The sequence below is a fragment of the Mercenaria mercenaria genome, chromosome 5 (genome assembly GCF_021730395.1).
Source record: "Mercenaria mercenaria strain notata chromosome 5, MADL_Memer_1, whole genome shotgun sequence".
NCBI lineage: Eukaryota > Metazoa > Mollusca > Bivalvia > Venerida > Veneridae > Mercenaria > Mercenaria mercenaria.
In genome coordinates this window covers 32,066,271-32,084,923 of record NC_069365.1, presented here as the reverse complement: position 1 = coordinate 32,084,923, position 18,653 = coordinate 32,066,271, and the positions used below count along the sequence as shown (strand labels likewise).

Genomic DNA, 18,653 nt, shown 5'->3' with positions numbered 1-18,653 from the left:
CTATATCTTCAAAACTGTATGGAAGATTTTCATCAATCTGGCATCAAATTATTACCTCATCAAGTTGATGTGCACAACCTAGGTCACTACACCCAAGGTCATGGTCACACTTGGTGGTCAAAGATGATCAGATAGCATAAATTTGAATTTGAGTGCTCTATATCTTCTTAACCACTGGAAGGATCTTCATAAAACTAGCATCAGTTTTTCAAGGTCACAGGTCACACTTTAAGGTCAAACATCATGCTCACAGTATTTTACTTTCTTTGTTTCAAAGCTGCATTTGGGGTATTAATCACCTTTAGTGATAGCTCTAGTTTTAGTAGTTATGTTGGTTTAATATAAAGTAATTTAAAATAATAATATGAATAAGCAGCACTATAATGCAGGGAGTCCAGCAGCTGATATCTAGGGAATTATGAAAAGCTATGTACAAGAACCTATACATATGATTGAATATAGGACTGGTAAATCGGCAACTGTGGAAAGTTTCATTGAATGAATGTGTGATCAAAAGTGCAATTTTCTGTAGTAGAAGTATCTGTCTGTCACAAAGCTTGTCCGCACTCTAAGTCGAACATTTCTCATCCGATCTTCACCAAACTTGAACAAAATGTGTTTGACCATAAGACCTCGGCCAAGTTCGATAACTAGCCAAATCCGCCCAGGCACTTTTGAATTGTGGCCCTTGAATTACTGATTGTATCCACTCGTCCAGACCATCTAATTGGATCCACTCATAAAGACCATCCAGAGAAACTAGACATTTTTCATAAGGGCAGTTTTGGGAGACATGCGCTTTTCTCAAAAGCATCTCTAGTTTCCTGGGTGTCGTTTGGAACATAGTTCTGATTCAGTGCTACCTCAATCAGTTAATGCAGTAGGCATTCCAAATTGCTGTCAGGTCACTGTTGTTCTCCATTGTTTCAGAAATAAGTTGGCTCTTGCTTTGTGCACTGAATTTAATATGTGTACAATTGTTATAGGTTAAACACTATGGCCAGTAGCTTTGCAAAAACTACAAAATGTTTGTTTTTTCTTGTTATGAAATTTTTATGTCATCAAAATCATATTTCATGCCATACCTGGTAAGCTTTATGTTACTCAGGTGAGCAGTATATAGCCACATTGCTCTCTTGTTTTATTTCTCACCAAAATGACTGCAGGGGCCACAATCTGACACATTTTCCCAGAGATGCAATATACAGTAAATCTGTGAATTAACACTGGGAAAATCAGCTGACAATTGAAAACAGTATTGATGATATTCAAGTATAAAAAAATTCCTTCACCAACTTTCTATATCTCATATATCACAGCATGTATAATTCTAGATCAGTTTAATTTATAGAAGACAATAACTACTGGTAAATGTGACTGTTTATTTTGGGACTGCTGTTGGAACAATTACTCCCAAATTGAAAAGCACAGACAATATATTATGCAGTTGCAATTTTGCAAGATTTGATAGTTTATAATATATACAAAAAAATTGATTGGCATTATGGTACTTGAGATAATCAGATTAGCAAGATTGAATCAGTGTAAAATGGACCTTTTATGAATGAATATTCTTACATTTTCTTACACAGAAAGTGATATATTGTAATCATTTGTAACACTTTATTATAAGCCAATGTTGTTTTCTTTTGAAAGGTTGTGCTGTATATATATTGTTAAGGCCCCTAGAGTGAGAAATATTTATATAACATTACATCCTGTCATGAAATAGTTATAAGTAAATCAGTAGTGCTATCTTTCATCAGTATTTGCTTCATTAAGGATCACATATCTGTTACAAGTAAAACAAGTGAATGAAGTATTGCCATGCAATACAAAGTCCCCTACTGGAAGGCACCTAATTTTCTCTACTGCAGTATAACATAATGAACTGATATCTGTCAATGATGTATAAACAATATTGTACTACATATACAATATGTTATAACAACACACTTGGATTAAAATGTGCATATATAAAAACCCACAGTTGTTTTCATATTGAATTTTTTTGGCTGATTATAAAAATGTTATCATGTAAGTTATTTATAGTAACAACAAAGGGAAATTAATCTTTAAAAAAAAAAAAAATAAAAAAAATAAAAAAATAAAAATAATATAAGTCCACAAGAAACTCTTTACCAGGTAGAGATAGGTCAAAATACACCTAAAAATTGGATGTAACATGCATGCTGTACCACAGAAAAGTGGTCTCGATTTTTCTCTACCGCCAGTAATAAAAAAGTTACATTAAAATCTATTTATAGTAACAACAAAGGGACGTAATTCTAAAAACAAGGGTGCCTCATGGTGGTGAACATTTGGTCCAAGTTACATCAAAATCCCTCCATGCATGAAGAAGAAATGTTCCATACAAAGTCATTCTTGAATTTGACCTTTGACCTCTAAATATGACCTTGACCTTAGACCTAGGGACCTGGTTCTTGCGCATGACATGTTGTCTCATCCAGGGGAATATTTGTGCCAACTGATATCTAAATCCTGCTTTGCATGACAAAGTTATAGACCGGACAGGAAAAAAATCCTCTTGACCTTTGATCTCAAAGTGTGACCTTGACCTTTAAGCTAGGGTACTGGGTGTCGTCTCATCATGGGAAACATTTGTGCCAAGTAATATTAAAATCCCTTCATGGATGGCAGAGTTATGGACAGGACAGGAAAAAAACTCTGTTGACCTTTGACCCCCAATTGTGACCTTGACCTTTGAGCTAGGGGTCCGGGATTTGTGCATGACACGTCGTCTCATCATGGGGAACACTTGTGCTAAGTGATATTAAAATCCCTTAATGAATGTCAGAGTTATGGACCGGACACGAAACAGACCCTGTTCATGCTATGTTAACATTTGACTGCTAAGTGTGACCTTGACCTTTGAGCTAGGGGTCTGAAAGTTGTGCATGACACATCGTCTTATTATGAGGTACATTTGTGCCAAGTAATATTAAAATCCCTTCATAGATGGGAGAGTTATGGACCGGACAGGAAAAAAGCCTTGTTGACCTTTGACCTCCAATTGTGACCTTGACCTTTAAGCTAGGGGTCCAGGTTTTGCGCATGACACATCGTCTCCTCATGGGGAACATTTGTGCCAAGTAATATTAAAATCTCTTCATGGATGGGAGAGTTATGGACCAGACAGGAAAAAAGCCCTGTTGACCTTTGACCTCCAATTGTGACCTTGACCTTTGAGCTAGGGGTCCGGGATTTGCGCATGACACATCATCTCATCATGGGGAACATTTGTGCCAAGTAATACTAAAATCCCTTCAAGGATGGGAGAGTTGTGGACCGGACAGGAAAAAAGCCCTGTTGACCTTTGACCTCCAATTGTGACCTTGACCTTTGAGCTAGGGGTCCGGGTTTTGCGCCTGACACGTCGTCTCATCATGGGGAACATTTGTGCCAAGTAATATTAAAATCCCTTCATGGATGACAGAGTTATGGACCGGACACGAAATTGCGGACGGACGGAATGACAGAATGACGGAATGACGGAAAAGTGCATTCCTGTAGTCCCTGAAACTGGTTTTCAACCAGTAGGGGACTAACAATGTTACTGTTGTCACAAAATCAGAATTAATTCATTTTATCTGTCTTAAAGGTATCGTAAAAAATCATCCTCTTAGAAGTTGATAGCTTGTTTTCTTGTTTTTCAGTGAATGAGAGAATACCTGAAAATGTGTTTGCACAGATATAGTTTTAACAGCAGAAAGCCAGTGTAACTGTTACAATGAGCTGGTTTAAAAAGAGAACTGATTCCAAGAACTCCTCAGATGCCAGCAGTGTAAATAGTGAAGGACCGATGGAGCGTCGGAGCCGGCGTGACACGGATCCAGCCACATGCCTTGAGGTGTTCCGAAATCACTGGGACCAGGCTTACAACATTATTAGTAGAGATGTGGAGAATGGAACAAAGTCAACAGATGATGAGATAAATACAGTCAGTCATAACTTCGAGCAGATGATCACTCTACTTGCCGGGGAAGCCGGAGAAGATGGGCAGGGAATGCCAGGTCCGATCCTGCATTACCTGCTAGAGCACGAGATCCTTGAAAAGTTCTGTGGATGGTGTCACAGGTACCACGATGATGTGGGCAAATTGGTGCAGGAACAGCTCCGAATGTTTGAACATTTGATAAGTCAGTCAAATCAGCTGCTTTTAATTCATAAACCTGTGATACGTCCACTGTTGAACCTTCTTGCTTATTGTTCTGATGACAATACAAGTGGTATAGAGGCAAGTTTGGTGCTCGTTTTACATCAGCTGTGTGTGAGCATTTCAAAAGAGACTGTTATACTGGAGAGTGTGTTCAACATGAATGCTGATCATGGTCCGACTAAATTCCTCATATTTTCTTTGCTCATCCCATACCTACACAGGGAAGGAAAGGTGGGTCAGCAAGCTAGAGATGCCCTGCTCTTGATCATGACAATGTCTTCAAAACATCCTTATATTGGGATATATATTGCAGAGAACTCAGACTTTTGTCCTGTAAGTAATCTAGAGTTGTTCCCCTTTACCATCTTCATGATATGAAGAAATTGATGTTTTTCCCTCTATTTTAGCATCTTTTGATTGTTTTTAGCTCACCTGAGCCAAAGCCTCATGGTGAGCTTTTGTGACCGCTCAATGTCCATCGTGCGTCGTGTGTCCGTCAACATTTTCTAAAAAAATCTTCTTGAAAACCACTGGGCAGAATTACACCAAACTTCACAGGAATGATCCTTGGGTGGTCCCCTTTCAGAATTGTTCAAAGAAATTGATTCCATGCAGAACTCTGGTTGCCATGGCAACTGAAAGGAAAAACTTTAAAAATCTTCTTGTCCAAAACCGCAAGACGTAGAGCCTTGATATTTGGCATGTAACATCATCTTATAGTCGTCTATCAAGATTGTTCAAATTGTGCCCCGGGGGGTCACAAGTTTTACATAGACTTATATAGGAAAAAACTTTAAAAATCTTGTCTAAAACCACAAGACCTAGACCTTTGATATTTGGTATGTAGCATTGCCTTGTGGTCCTCTACCAAAAATGTTCAAATTATTACCCTCGGGTGAAAAGAGGCCCCGCCCCGGGGCCTCAAGTTTTACATAGACTTGTATAGGAAAAAACTTTAAAAATCTTCTTGTCTGAAACTACAAGACCTAGGCCTTTGATATTTTGTATGTAGCATTGCCTTGTGCTCCTCTTTGAAGATTATTCAAATTGTGCCCCAGGGGTGAAAAGAGGCCCCACATAGGGGGTCCCAAGTTTTACAGAAAAACTTTGAAAAATCTTCTTGTCTGAAACTGCAAGGCCAAGGCTTTTGATATTTGGTGTGTTGCATTGCCTTGTGGTCCTCTACCAAAATTATTCAAATTATTGCCCTGGAGTGAAAAGAGGCCCTGTCCCGGGGGTCCCAAGTTTAACATAGACTTATAAGTTATATACAGTCAGGGGTGTAACTGTTTTAAGTTATGTAACCTGTTTCAGTTACATTTTCAAGCATTTTATAACCTGTATTAGTTATAAAATATAGTTAGCTCAGGTAAGTTATTCAAAAAAAGTCTTTTTGCTGTTCTTACAAAGTGACCTTTAAAGTGAAATTAGTAGCAAACTGTGGTTAATCAAATTCTCTTTTAGTCTGAGCATGACCTGATAAGCATAATGGGATATTAAGAGTTTTATAGCTTTAAAACTTTATCAGCCTTGTGTGAAAAATTTTACTGCAAAGCTGGAAAGATAAAAGGTCAATGATTCAGGAAATAATTGCATAAGTCTCATTCAAAATGAGGAATTGGCACAGGAGGGCTTTGTAATATTTTATGATAACTGAAACAAGTTATGAAAGTTTAAGCAATAACTCAAATGGGTTATAAACTGCGATAACTTGAAACAGTTACACCCCAGACTGATATAGGGGAAAGAAAATCCTTTTGTCTTAAAGTTCAAGGCCTATGCCTTTGATATTTGGTATGTATCATTGCCTAGTGGACCTCTATCAGGATTATTCAGATTATGTCCCTGGGGTTAAAAGAGGCCCCGCCTTGTTGGTTACTTGTTATATGATTTATATAGGAAAAAATATTTCAAAAATTATCAGATCATATTTCCTAGACTGTTTAATTATATTTACCTGATGTACCAAAGTGATTACATGTCACCTTACTGTGACCTTGACCTACTGACCTACTTTCTTGTTTTTTGAGATACAGCCTTGAAATTTGGATGACATGTACAGTTTTGCATACCGATCTTAAAACTGACTTTCAGTTACCATGGATGTGACCTACTGACCTACTTTCTAATATTTTAGCATCAATTTGCCATTTGAAAAATGTGGCTCATATTACTCAGGTGAGCGATTTAGGGTCATCATGACCCTCTTGTTTGTTTGTTGGGGAGAGACAGATTTTAAAATGACAGTGGAAATTATCTTGATTTATTTCAAGTCTTAGAATGTCTGTAATTATTATATTTATAACATATGCATTGGAGTGTGTTAGCTGATTTTGTGTACCTGGTAAATGAGGTGAATACTGATAACTTTGAAAACCTAATACCTATTTAAGACTGAAGTGCTATTTTAAAGTAACGTCATGATGTTACATAGTTAACATTTTCTAACAGGAAAACCTTGTACGTATTTTTAACTCCTTTGATTTTTGAAGAAAAGTCTACATGGCTAAGAGTACTACCTCTTTTCTTGCATATATTGCATTATGTGAAGCACTGGCATTCTAGTGCTGACACCTGCAGGGATTTTATACTTGGAAATGAAAGTGAGATAGAATATATGAGCCGTGCCATGGGAAAACCAACATAGTGGCTTTGCGACCAGCATGGATCCAGACCAGCCTGCGCATCCGCGCAGTCTGGTCAGGCTCCATGCTGTTCGCTTTTAAAGCCTATTGGAATTGGAGAAACTGTTAGCGAACAGCATGGATCCAGACCAGACTGCGCGGATGCGCAGGCTGGTCTGGATCCATGCTGGTCGCACACCCACTATGTTGGTTTTCTCATGGCACGGCTCAATCTAATTTAATGTCATTATAATAGCACTATTTGAATTTCAGGTGCTGGCCACAGGATTGAGTGGATTATACTCTGATCTGCCACGTAAGATTGTGATCCCGTCAGAGAACTGGTGCCAGATTACTGATGATGATGTTCAAAATATTCCTGAAATGGCGATGTTTCTTAACTCCCTTGAATTTTGTAATGCTGTAGCTCAGGTATACTTCAGCCCTTATCCTGCTAAATTTCTGTAATGAAGTCCATCTTTCAATTTGTACAGTACCGTTAACTGTTAAAAGGGGTGCTTACTAAAAAGATACTGCCTGATGGGCAAACTGTTGAGTGCAGGTCTTTTGGATCTACACTAGTGGCAAAGGCAGAATCAATCCTGTCCAGCATGATAAGGGTTAATATGATAGAGCATATATTTGTATATATACAATATACTTCTATACATAGAGATTTACTTGTAATCTTCTTACAGGTGATAATCTCTGAATAAAGTACTTCAAAGTTATTTTATACTTAAACTTTGATAATACATTTAAATGCTAGACTTGATGCAGACACACATAATTACCTGTATCTCAGAGTTGATATGTACACAAAATTATAAAGTTGAACTTCAAAGATATACAGATATAGTATACATAGTTATTTATTCAGGTAGATTTCCTTAGCTTTTGATCTGCCAAAAAAAATTCTTTTCTAAATGTATAATGTTAACATGGAGGGAGAAAGATTTTTATTTAGTGTGGAGAAAGTTCATTATATTTTATATGAAATAAAGTTTGCAGCATATACTATACACGTGGTTTGTTAGGGGGAGCCATTTTCATCCGTAGTTAAAGCTGTTGTATAAGTGGGTGCCTGTAATTAAACATATCAGCCATGAAATGATTCTAGAATGACAATTTGTAATATTTTCAATGCCATGAAAGTGTAACTCAATCATGTGTAAATGTGTCAGATGAAAGGAAAATGTCAGATAATGATTAATATTGCAAGAACTGTACTTGAATGTGTATAGCCTAACACTCCATTTATATGTATTTGGATAAACTGCAAGTTTCATGCAAACTTGTCTCAAAATAAAACATATTAAAGTTGAGAAGATCTACTATATAATAGATAATTATTCTATAATCATGTGTTACAACAGTGTCATCTTTTCCTGATTGAATGTTATCAAGATGGAAGTTTAACTGAAGATTTTCGTTTAAGATAACTCCGGTGAAAGCAGTAAGATATGTCTCTAGGCAAAACAAACTTTGCCAATATAGCATTGTATACTGATGCTGCATTGATAGTGGATATGATAAAATACCTTCTGAATAGTTTTAATTAAATTTTACACTTACAGTGAAAGTATTGTCATACCTGTTATTTAGATATAGTTTTTAGCTCGACTATTCAAAGAGTAGTCGGAGCTATTCTACTCACCCTGGCATCAGCGTCACACCTTGGTTAAAGTTTTGCGTGCAAGTACTTGCAGCTATCATTTAAAGGCATATAGCTTTGAAACTTTTTTTCTTTTCTAGGTCAATTACCTAATTCACTGACAGGTTCCATAACTCTGATATGTATCTTGGCCAAATTATGCCCCCTTTTGGACTTTGAAAATCCTGGGTTAAGTTTGGCATGCAAGTTTCTATCTCCAAAACTAATGCAGATATTGATTTTAAACTTTACATGTGTCTTCAGGGTTATAAAACTAGGTGATGGCATCAAGTCCCATAATCCTGACCTGTATTTTGGCTAAATTATGCACTCTTTTGGACTTGCAAGTTACCATCTCCAAAACTAATGCATATACTGGATTGAAACTCTAATATTTTAACATTTAGGGTAATATTCCTGCTTCTGGGACAACAGTTAGAATAGTCAAGCATTGGCTGTGTTACGGACAGCTCTTGTTTTTTAAATAAGCAAAAATACTTCCGGAAAAAAATTTGTTCTGAATTTGGTTTAACTTGTATACAGCCATGTGTTAATGTTGCTGAATTTGCAGATAAAACAAAGCATTTCAGATCTTGAAATCTGACATAAATTAATATATTTCATTGTTTAACTTTTAGCCTGCTAAATTTCTACAATGGACTGGTCCGTCATCCAATTTGGGCAATACCATTTATTATTCGAAGGGGTGTTTACTGAAAATTTATTGACTGAATAGCAAACAGAGCATACCAAGATCAGCCTGCATGGATGTGCAGGCTGATCTTGGTCTGCACTGGTCACAAAGGCAGAATCACTTGCCACCAGCAGGCTAAGGGTTAAGAGAAGTAATAAACACTTTATATATTTTAATACCTTCATTACAATGAAAAGGCATTAAAACACTTCTGAAACTTTCCAAATATTTATTTGTACTTATTATAATAACAAGAATAAATAGAAATTCTAGCATTAAACTGATGTTGAGTCCTTTTCAAAGGGTTTTTAACAGGAGAGTAAATGTGTGTTACCAGAGACATTCTCTACCTTAGACTCTGTTTTTACTCTTTTATGTATGTTCATTTTGCAGCAAATGGTACACAATAATGGCTCCATAATGGATTAAAAGGAAACTGATTGCTTATACATGTACATGTTTTTCAACACATTTATTTTCAAAAAAATTGAAGTGTATTGAATTGGAGCTTTATGTGTCAAAATATTATGAATTGTAAAGAAATCAGTAGAAGATGTAGTAACTTGGGTATGGATATACAAGTCTAGAAATACCTAGTAATGGTACCACAGTCTCCATGATCTTAAGTGGCAAGACAACATGTCTCTCTTGTCAGTAGCATTATTTTGCATGAATAGGACAATAATATGAACATGTTTCCCTGTATGCACATTATCACTCTATACTCTTGCATTGTAGTTTAAAACTTTTCTTGTAGAAATAGAATGTCTATCTACTGTCACCTCTGAATACATAATAATTGTGCATGATAAAGGCAAGTTGACTGTATGTTTGATTCTAGATTGCCCACCCACTTGTACGAGACCAGCTCATCAAGTTTATATACAACGGCTTCCTTGTCCCAGTGCTCGGACCCGCTCTTCATCAGGTTGGTATTCTAACTTTCCTGTCTGTTAGACCATCCTAGAAAAAAATGATTGTTTGCTGTACAAATAGAGGAGTAAAATTGATATGTTAGAAGCAACACATTCTATGCAAACTTATTTGTTACTCATATTGAAACTTCTAAAATCAATTATTTTTCACAAAATTATTGTTTAAAAGAGACATAATAAGGAGCATAACATGCTGGCAGTTTTAGAATGGTGTAATAGCTGAATATGTCATTAGGTGTACAGCAGATATACATTTTGAAAGGATGGCTAGGCCTGTAGACTTATTGAAAATAGATAACTCTGTAGTGATGCCTGTCTTTGGATTGACAGTGTGTTATCTTGTTGAACTTTGTTAGATTATTGTTCAGTTCTTTATGTTTTATAGAAATACACTGGACAAAGTAAACAAATAGTTGTTTTCGAACTTTCAAACTACACAATTATCTAAATGTAATTTTTTTTCATTTTGATAAAGAATGTAACAAAAGAGGTATTTTTTCTAATTTCAACCCTTTAATATCTGAGCTGCTTAACTCTGTGCAAAAACTATACCCAGTATCCACATGTTAATCCCATCTCCTTATAAAATGATCCAACCTAACATTGCACTTCTCAGCTACATAGACCACTTTAATTAGAATATAATGTACTTATATGTGTGCGCTTTACTCTTTGCGTAATATCCAGGGTTTTCATTAAAAGAGACTGTGGGAGGGGATTCCCCCATGCTGAAGGAGACTGTGTAGTGTTTTTCCTAGGCATTTTCAGCGTGGCGCCGCGCCATGCCCCTTTTCCCGTGCGCCACGCTGCCCTCCAAGAGATCCATATGCGCCAAGTGCCTTTTGAATTGCCCACTTACAACTAATTATCATAAAATTGTCACTGTGTTAATAATTTCTTACCCGTAATTAATGAATGACACACGACACAGGAAGCCGGCTCGTGTATTTCACGATTCGCATAGCGGGTGACATGAATCGAGTGACGTAATCATGACAGCATGTGCTCGCTTTTCGGTCACTTTATCTTTGATCAGTATTGATAACAATTATCTAATTCGAAGTTGAAATTTAATGATTCAAGCATTATTTTTTCACACTTCGCTATTTGGAAGTTTAATGCAATATTGCAATATAATTGTAATAATCAGTTCTGTTAAGATTCAAACATTATTTGTATTGTCTTTCGTAAAATTCTGGAAAACTGTTATTGATACATGATATCTACAGAGACGCACATACACACGTTTTTCTTTTCTTTTAGAAAACGTATTATTATAAATTATGAATATTAAATTAAGCAAATATGTCAAACAATAGAAAAGAAAATGAACGCCGTGAAATATAAATGTCGGCATCGAAACCGCAAATGATTGTTAGCATTTTCTTTCGTAAAATATAGGAAAACTATCATCCCTACAAGATATTTACAAGGACGCACATGCATACGAATTTTTATTCTTTTAGTAAAACGTATCAACATAAATTAAGAATATTAAACTAAGCAAATAGGTGAAAATAGTAGAAAGATATACACTATAAAATGAACGCCGTGAAATGTAAATTTCGGCAATGAAACCCGCAAATGATCACCTCTTACGGAACGTGTGCCCGTATGTGCATAGTCGTATTTTTGTTGTTGTTTTTGTTTTTTAAATTCTTCTCATGTGGTTGTTTTTAATATTGAGAAAAAATGCAAAAGACTGATTGGGAAATGGACTGATTAAAGTGGAATAAACGTCGTGCGTAAGGAAAAAAACGGGAACATTTCAAGGCCATTTTTATGATTTTTGTATACTTCTTAGAATTATAAAATCTATTATCCGTCTATGCAATTAATGTTGTTGTTTTTTGTTTTTGTTTTTTGGCTACAGTGTGTTAAAGAGATGAGCCCAGATGGGCATAAATTTGAGGCAATGTTCTGTTAATGATTAACTTTGATATAAGTTAAATTAATTATGATCTGTTTGTAAAATTGAAAATGAAATTGTGTGTTTAAGAATATAAAGTAGGCCTAAGTTAAGAAAGTCAACAAATAGTATTAACTGACATGCTTTATTTGATATGTCTTATGTGTACTATATGAAATAATGTTCTTTTTGTAAAAGAGTGAATTAAATTGTGTGTTTAAGACATTGTTGTTACTTTTTGTTCATCAAAGTTCAGTGATCTAAAATGACTGATAAAATGCATAGCGAACCACGGAAAAGTGCCCTTATGCCCTAGCAGCACCACGCCCCATTCTGGTCCTGGGAAAAACACTACTGTGGGAGGGGATTCCCCCATGCTGAAGGAGACTGTGGGAGGGGATTCCCCCATGCTGCAGGTAGTGGTCTTAAGCTCTGGCTGCTTTTCCTGCAGTGAATAAAGTTTGAAATGGTAGAACTTCCTGTCCACCCTCTACTTTGCAACTTCAGCCTGCTACTTCCATATATTTATGAAACCCCGGAATATGCCTGGAAACATGTCCGCTTTTGGCTCTTACTACTAGGTAATCAAAATGCGTATTGTCTTTTTCTGGTGTAAAGGATATTGCATATATCCCTGTGTGGTTAGCTCTATTCTAGTGAAGAGGCCTTAGGTTTTAATACTTTGATTAGATGTATGTTCTCTTTGGTGACTGACTGAAGACAATATATTTATGGTCATTCATTTTTTTATGACAGGAAAGTTTGTCAGTTACTTGAAAAGGTTTAGACATTGGACAAGTAGGGGATCAAGTAACACTGTGAAACACTGCTATTGTGATCACTCACCCTCCGGCGTCCATCTGTTGTCCGGCATCCATCCTGTGTCTGTCCATCCGCACTTTTCTTCAAACAAAATTTCCTCTTAAACCATGTGGTGGAAGTTGATGAAACTTGATCTAGGTTGTTCCTTGGGAGGTTTTCTACCAAAACTTCAAAAAGTTCTGCTTTGTTGCACATAAGAGCAGCCAGTGCTAAAATAGAAAAATCTTTAAAGGACATTTTCTCTGAAATATCTGGCCTGATTTTTAAAGAATTTCACACAAAATTTTAATGATCCTTACATAACCGTCTACCAAAATTGTTCCAGTTATTAGGATTTGTCAAAAAAAAAAAAAATGGCCACCATGGGGTGTGGTCACATTTCCCTATATGTATATAGCGGAAACTTTAAAAATCTTCTTGTATGAAACTGCTTGCCCTATTTTAAAATGATTTCACACAGATGGTCCTTGTATGACCCTCTAACAAGATTTTTCAAATTATTTTGATTCATCAAAAAACATTGCTGCAGAGAGCATGGTCACTTTTCCATATATGTATATAAAAAACCATAAAATCTCGTCAGAAACAGCGGGCTCAATTTTGAAATAATTTTACACAAATGTTTCTTTGGTGACCCTTTAAGAAGATTGTACAAATTATTCTGTTTTTGTCAGAAAACATGGCCACCAGGAGGGTGTGGTCACTTTACCCTATATGTATGTAGCGGAAACTTTAAAAATCTTGTGTCACATCATTCCCTGAACGTCTTACCCCACCTCCCCCACCACCCAACACACACATACACATTACCTGGCGGTATTTATATAGTAGAAACTTTTAAAGTATTCTTGTCAGAAAACAAAATGGCACTAATTCAAATAATTTCACTTTTTTGACCTTGCACAACCATATGCCAAAACTGTTCAAGCAAGCAGCATAGCTCAGGTGAGCAATCTAGGGCCATCATGGCCCTCTTGTTGGATGTTACAGTCCTCTTGTTGGAGTTATTTATTTTTACTACAGACAGAGTTTGATAATCAGATTCTTGATTTGACATTTTGTTGTGTATTTTGCAACTTCACAGTCATATAGTCATAAAGTGACTAGTCAACAAGATTTTTATTTAAGGAAAGAGCTTTTTTCTTTAATTCACTGAGTAAATAAATCATGAATCTATTTCTTGAAAAAAACACAATAGATTTTCTAGAGTTTGTAAAGCTTTATAAAGGCTTTTATTTCTGTTGAAAAAAATAGTGAAATTATTGTTCAACGTGAAAGAAAGACAGTAACTGTTTTAATGAATACTGTATCATAAAATAAATTATATTTACTATTTTGTTTTGCATTGCCATGGAAACTAATGTTCATAACTTTATCATTTGTAAGCTGATTTTGTAAATTGTTTCAGTGCCATAAATGATTTAAGAAGAGTTAACATAGAGAATGTACAAACAGACAATGTTTCCTTTCCCTTTAAAGTAAAAGTTAAAATTGCTGTGTTTTGTATTTTTGAAATACAATGAATAGGGGAAAGTGTAGTCTCGAAGCATTTATTAAAGACTTGTCAGAAACTCTTCCCAGCACAAAATATTTTAGTGACTCAAATATTTTGCCAATACATTGAACAATTCTACATTTTAAAACAAATATTTTCCTTTATTGTTCAAAATCTGACAATGATTTTTAAGAAATAATATGAAGAATCCTTTGGTAAAGATTTACTATTCTCTTTTTCTAATTCACAAAAATCTGACTTACATTATAATCAAGGTCTGATAGTAATGGAAGATTAAGTCTTACATAATATTAGTATTCTATATAAATAGTAAAATAGATAAGTAATTGTTTAGAAATATTTATCGTAACTATTATCACCTTTACATTAGAATGGTATGACATTTTCTCCTCTGCGAGAGAGATATCATACCTATAGGTCTAGCTACTTGTGGAAGGTAAGGTGATAAGTTTTGTGAGCTATGCCTCCAAATTATTTGCATACATGGGAAATTTGTTTTCATTTTGTTACTTTTTCAAAAGCATTTGTACTAGTAGGAAGTTGGGCTATATTTGTATGAAACTTTTTCAGCTGACACCTGAGCACAAAGTGCTTGAGGTGAGCTGTTGTGATTGACGTGTCCGATGAAGTTCGGTGTGTAGCATGCTCCGTCCAAAGTTTTACTGTTAACTCTGTAGAGGTTACAGTTTTCACTCAATCTTAATGAAACTTGGTCAGAATATTTGCTTCCATGAAATCTTAGACATGTTTATTCTGAGTCACCTGGGAATAACAATTGGATGTCTAAGTCAAATCTTGGAAAATAACCCTAACATTCTAGAGTCCATATTATTATTTTATCTTCATGAAACATTGTCAGAATGTTTGTATTTATGAAATATAGGTCATGGTCTTAACTGGTCATTTTGGGTAAAAAACTATGTCACTAGGTCAAGTGACAGAAAAATTGTGTTGATGCCATAGAAACAACATTTTCTATTTGATCTTCTATGTCAATAGAACAGCTGATAGGAAAACCTTATATTGAACATTGTAGAGGTCACAATTTTAACTTGATCTACATGAAACTTTGCCAGAATATAGATTGGAAAGTTTGAATCTGGGTCATCTAGGCCATTCGTCAATGTTTTAAGTCTGAAATTTAGGCTTTGCCTGTAACTGCTTAAATTCCATTTTGAGCTTAGATTATCAAATAAAGTCTAAATTTCAGACATTAAATGTTGATGAATACTGGCCAAATAATATATTAGTATGATTTAGATCAGAGAAGAACCTATTTACATTCCAGAGGCTCTATTATAATTTATACTTGAAGTTGATTTACATGAAACCTATTGAGAGTATTTGTCTAGTATAAAATCTATGTCAGTTATGAAACTGGATTATATGTGGTTAGAAAGAAAGTAGTTCAAAAGGTCAAATTGTAAAAAAATCTTGTTAACAAGAAGGCACAAGTTCTACATTATTCTTTTCTTTATGAAATTTAGACCAAGATTAAAACTAAATCTAGGTTTTAAAACTTGTCTTTAGGTGAAATCATAAGAAAACCTTAGGAACACGGTAGAGGCATCATTTCTTATCCTATCTGCATGAAACTTTGTCATAGCATTTGTCCATATGAAATCTGTCTGTTTTAAAATCAGTCATATGGGGTCAAAACTAGGTAAGGTTATAGAAAATATTTGCAAACACTGTAGAGGCTTGATTTTCTGGCTGGTTCAAATGAAACTTTGTCAGAGTGTGTGTCTTGATACAATCTGGGTCAAGTTAGATAGTGGGTTATCAGGATTTTGAAAAGCCTTATTACATTAACAGTTCAAAGACCCACATTTTCTGACTAGTCTACATGAGACCTTGTAGAAAAACTTTTCTTTATGGCATCTTTGTTAAGTTGAAACTTGGTAATTTGCTTTACTCAGGTGAGAGATGCAGGGCCTTTATGACCATCTTGTTTAGATTTTTACATTATAAGTTATACATTATTCTTGGTACTAAAGTATTCATTGAAAACAAAACTGTAATTGTTATTAAAATTATTTAATAAAGAGATAAATGAGCCGTGCCATGAGAAAAAAACATAGTGGCTTTGCTACCAGCATGGATCCAGACCAGCCTGCGCATCCGCGCAGTCTGGTCAGGATCCATGCTGTTCGCTAACAGTTTCTATAATTGCAATAGGCTTTGAAAGCGAACAGCATGGATCTTGACCAGACTGCGCGGATGCGCAGGCTGGTCTGGATCCATGCTGGTCGCAAAGCCACTATGTTGGTTTTCTCATGGCACAGCTCAAATGTAGATGGCAAAAATTTAAAGTTTTGATAAAAGATTGATGCTACGTAATATTAAGCACATATTGTAATGTTTTTGCCTAATAGAATATCTTGAAACTAGGATCAATGGATATTTCATAATTTCTGCATAATAGCATTGGTTTTCTTCTCTCAGGCATTAATAATGATTAATGAAGTCACTGCTGGGTCGATGTTTGTCAGAACTGAATATTTAAAGGAACATGCATTCTGTATAATGCGCAATATTTAATTATTAATAACTGGTTTATCAGTAAAATACTCCTCCTCAATGTTGTTAAAATAACAAATTATTTATAGCATTAAACCTTGCAAAAACTAACATCCATAAATATTCAGAAATTCCAAAGATTTGTTAGATTAAGACTGTTTTAATGAAGTAACAGTGTCTAAATAAGGGAGACAAATAGAAGATTGCGTTACCATTTGGATGTTGATAAGTAGTCACTGTTTGTCTGCCAAGGCAGAAAATTGATCAGTTTTTAATTATAATTGACTTCATCAAATTTGTTTATTATTCTGCTTTTAATTAAAGTTTTTTCATACAAAATTTTATATGTAACAAAACAGAAACAATGACATTATATATACCATTTTTCTTATGTTCAAATTTTTACTACTTTTTTCTGGAGTTAAGAGTTACATTTATTGTGGTTGCACTTTATTATTGCTTTATATATATGTATATAAGATGTGGTTTTCTGATTTATTGTTCTGGTGTAGGACATATCGGGGCTTCCTACCCCGCTTCTTGATTCACCAATGTTTTCGGTCAGTATATTTATGTTTACCTCCCCTGTCTTCAGTTTGCTTCAGTTCTGTTCTGTTGTATGACTGAGTATTGTAGCTTTCACAGAGCTGAGTGGTGATCATACTGTACAGTAGAGTAAGCACATAGTGTTTGCTGAGATTTCATGTGTACAGGTTTAGGTTCTGCCTTTACAGTCATCTGAGAATACCTTTATCAGGTTTGCAGTGAATCATTCGTCAGTCAACTGTTTTTTTAAGATTTTGATTGGTTGACCAGTTCCTTATTGTTTATAACCAGTCTCACTTATCTTTGAAAGCAATGTAGACATAAATTTTCCTTTTAAAGTGTTTATATAGCATAATTGTTAATTAAAAGCTGTGAACTTCAGAGATTCATTTTAAATTACTGTCATTTATAAAATACCATTTCATTATACTATTTACTACAATGTATGAACATAAAATCATAAAGGCTATGCTACCTTAGCATCCAAATTGTTCTTCATTAAGGTCAGATACTGGAGTATGGGAGGGTGCAGGGATACAGGGGTTCAATAGGATTTTTATTTGTTAATAAAGTACAGTCAGGGTTACACGAAACATGGAAAAGAGGAGGATAATTGAGTGATTAATTTACTAAGGCCTAATATCTGTGTACCTGAAATCTCAGCCTTTGTATTTTTAAGCATACATTAAGTTTCATGTAAGAACAACATTTGACTAATTATAAGATGCTGACCTTGTCTGTTAGTAACAAGGAAAATGTGACATACTTCCCACTTCATTTTGAATTAAAAGCAGTCTTCGGCCTTTTGCAAATAAGAGCTCAACTTAGTTTCTTAACTCCTGCTTATGGACAGTCTAATTGCTGCTTATCAAATAGAATGCATAATGTTTTATTTGATTGTAACAAAAAAGTCACATCTTGCATGCAATAAATGTTGTCGTTTATATTGATTCATTTGTCTTTTTCTTGCACCAGAATCATTTAGCATAATCTTTAAGCTAACCTGTCTGAATTTTACAGCTTCCTCTACCATTTGTTTAGTCTTGAAATTCCAAAATGTTCATTAACTTAAGGTTTAAAGCATACTCTGCTGCTGGTCAAGTCATAAACTCCAGAATGGTCAAAAAATTTAGGTCAAAACTTTCTATATTGCCTCGGTAACCTAGTGATAGAGGCCCGCTTTGAGTGCGGGAGGTCGTGGGTTCAATCCCTGGCCACATCATACCAAAGACGTAAAAAATGGTACTACATGT

General features: G+C 35.1%; 1 protein-coding gene across 8 annotated transcripts in view; it reads left to right on the top strand.

Moving 5' to 3' along the window:
• Nucleotides 1-18,653, top strand: part of LOC123556854 (FHF complex subunit HOOK interacting protein 1B-like) — a 49,843-nt gene that overhangs the window by 8,060 nt on the left and 23,130 nt on the right. For 5 of the 8 annotated variants that reach the window (XM_053543103.1, XM_053543100.1, XM_053543102.1 and 2 more), the window contains exons 2-5: nucleotides 3,678-4,513; nucleotides 7,078-7,236; nucleotides 9,994-10,080; nucleotides 17,367-17,414. In XM_053543103.1, the coding sequence (XP_053399078.1) occupies nucleotides 3,752-4,513; nucleotides 7,078-7,236; nucleotides 9,994-10,080; nucleotides 17,367-17,414 (1,056 nt within the window). In that variant the 5' untranslated portion in view covers nucleotides 3,678-3,751. The remainder of the gene's footprint in view (nucleotides 1-3,677; nucleotides 4,514-7,077; nucleotides 7,237-9,993; nucleotides 10,081-17,366; nucleotides 17,415-18,653) is intronic. The other 3 variants (XM_045347901.2, XM_045347900.2, XM_045347904.2) reach the window with 3 other exon arrangements.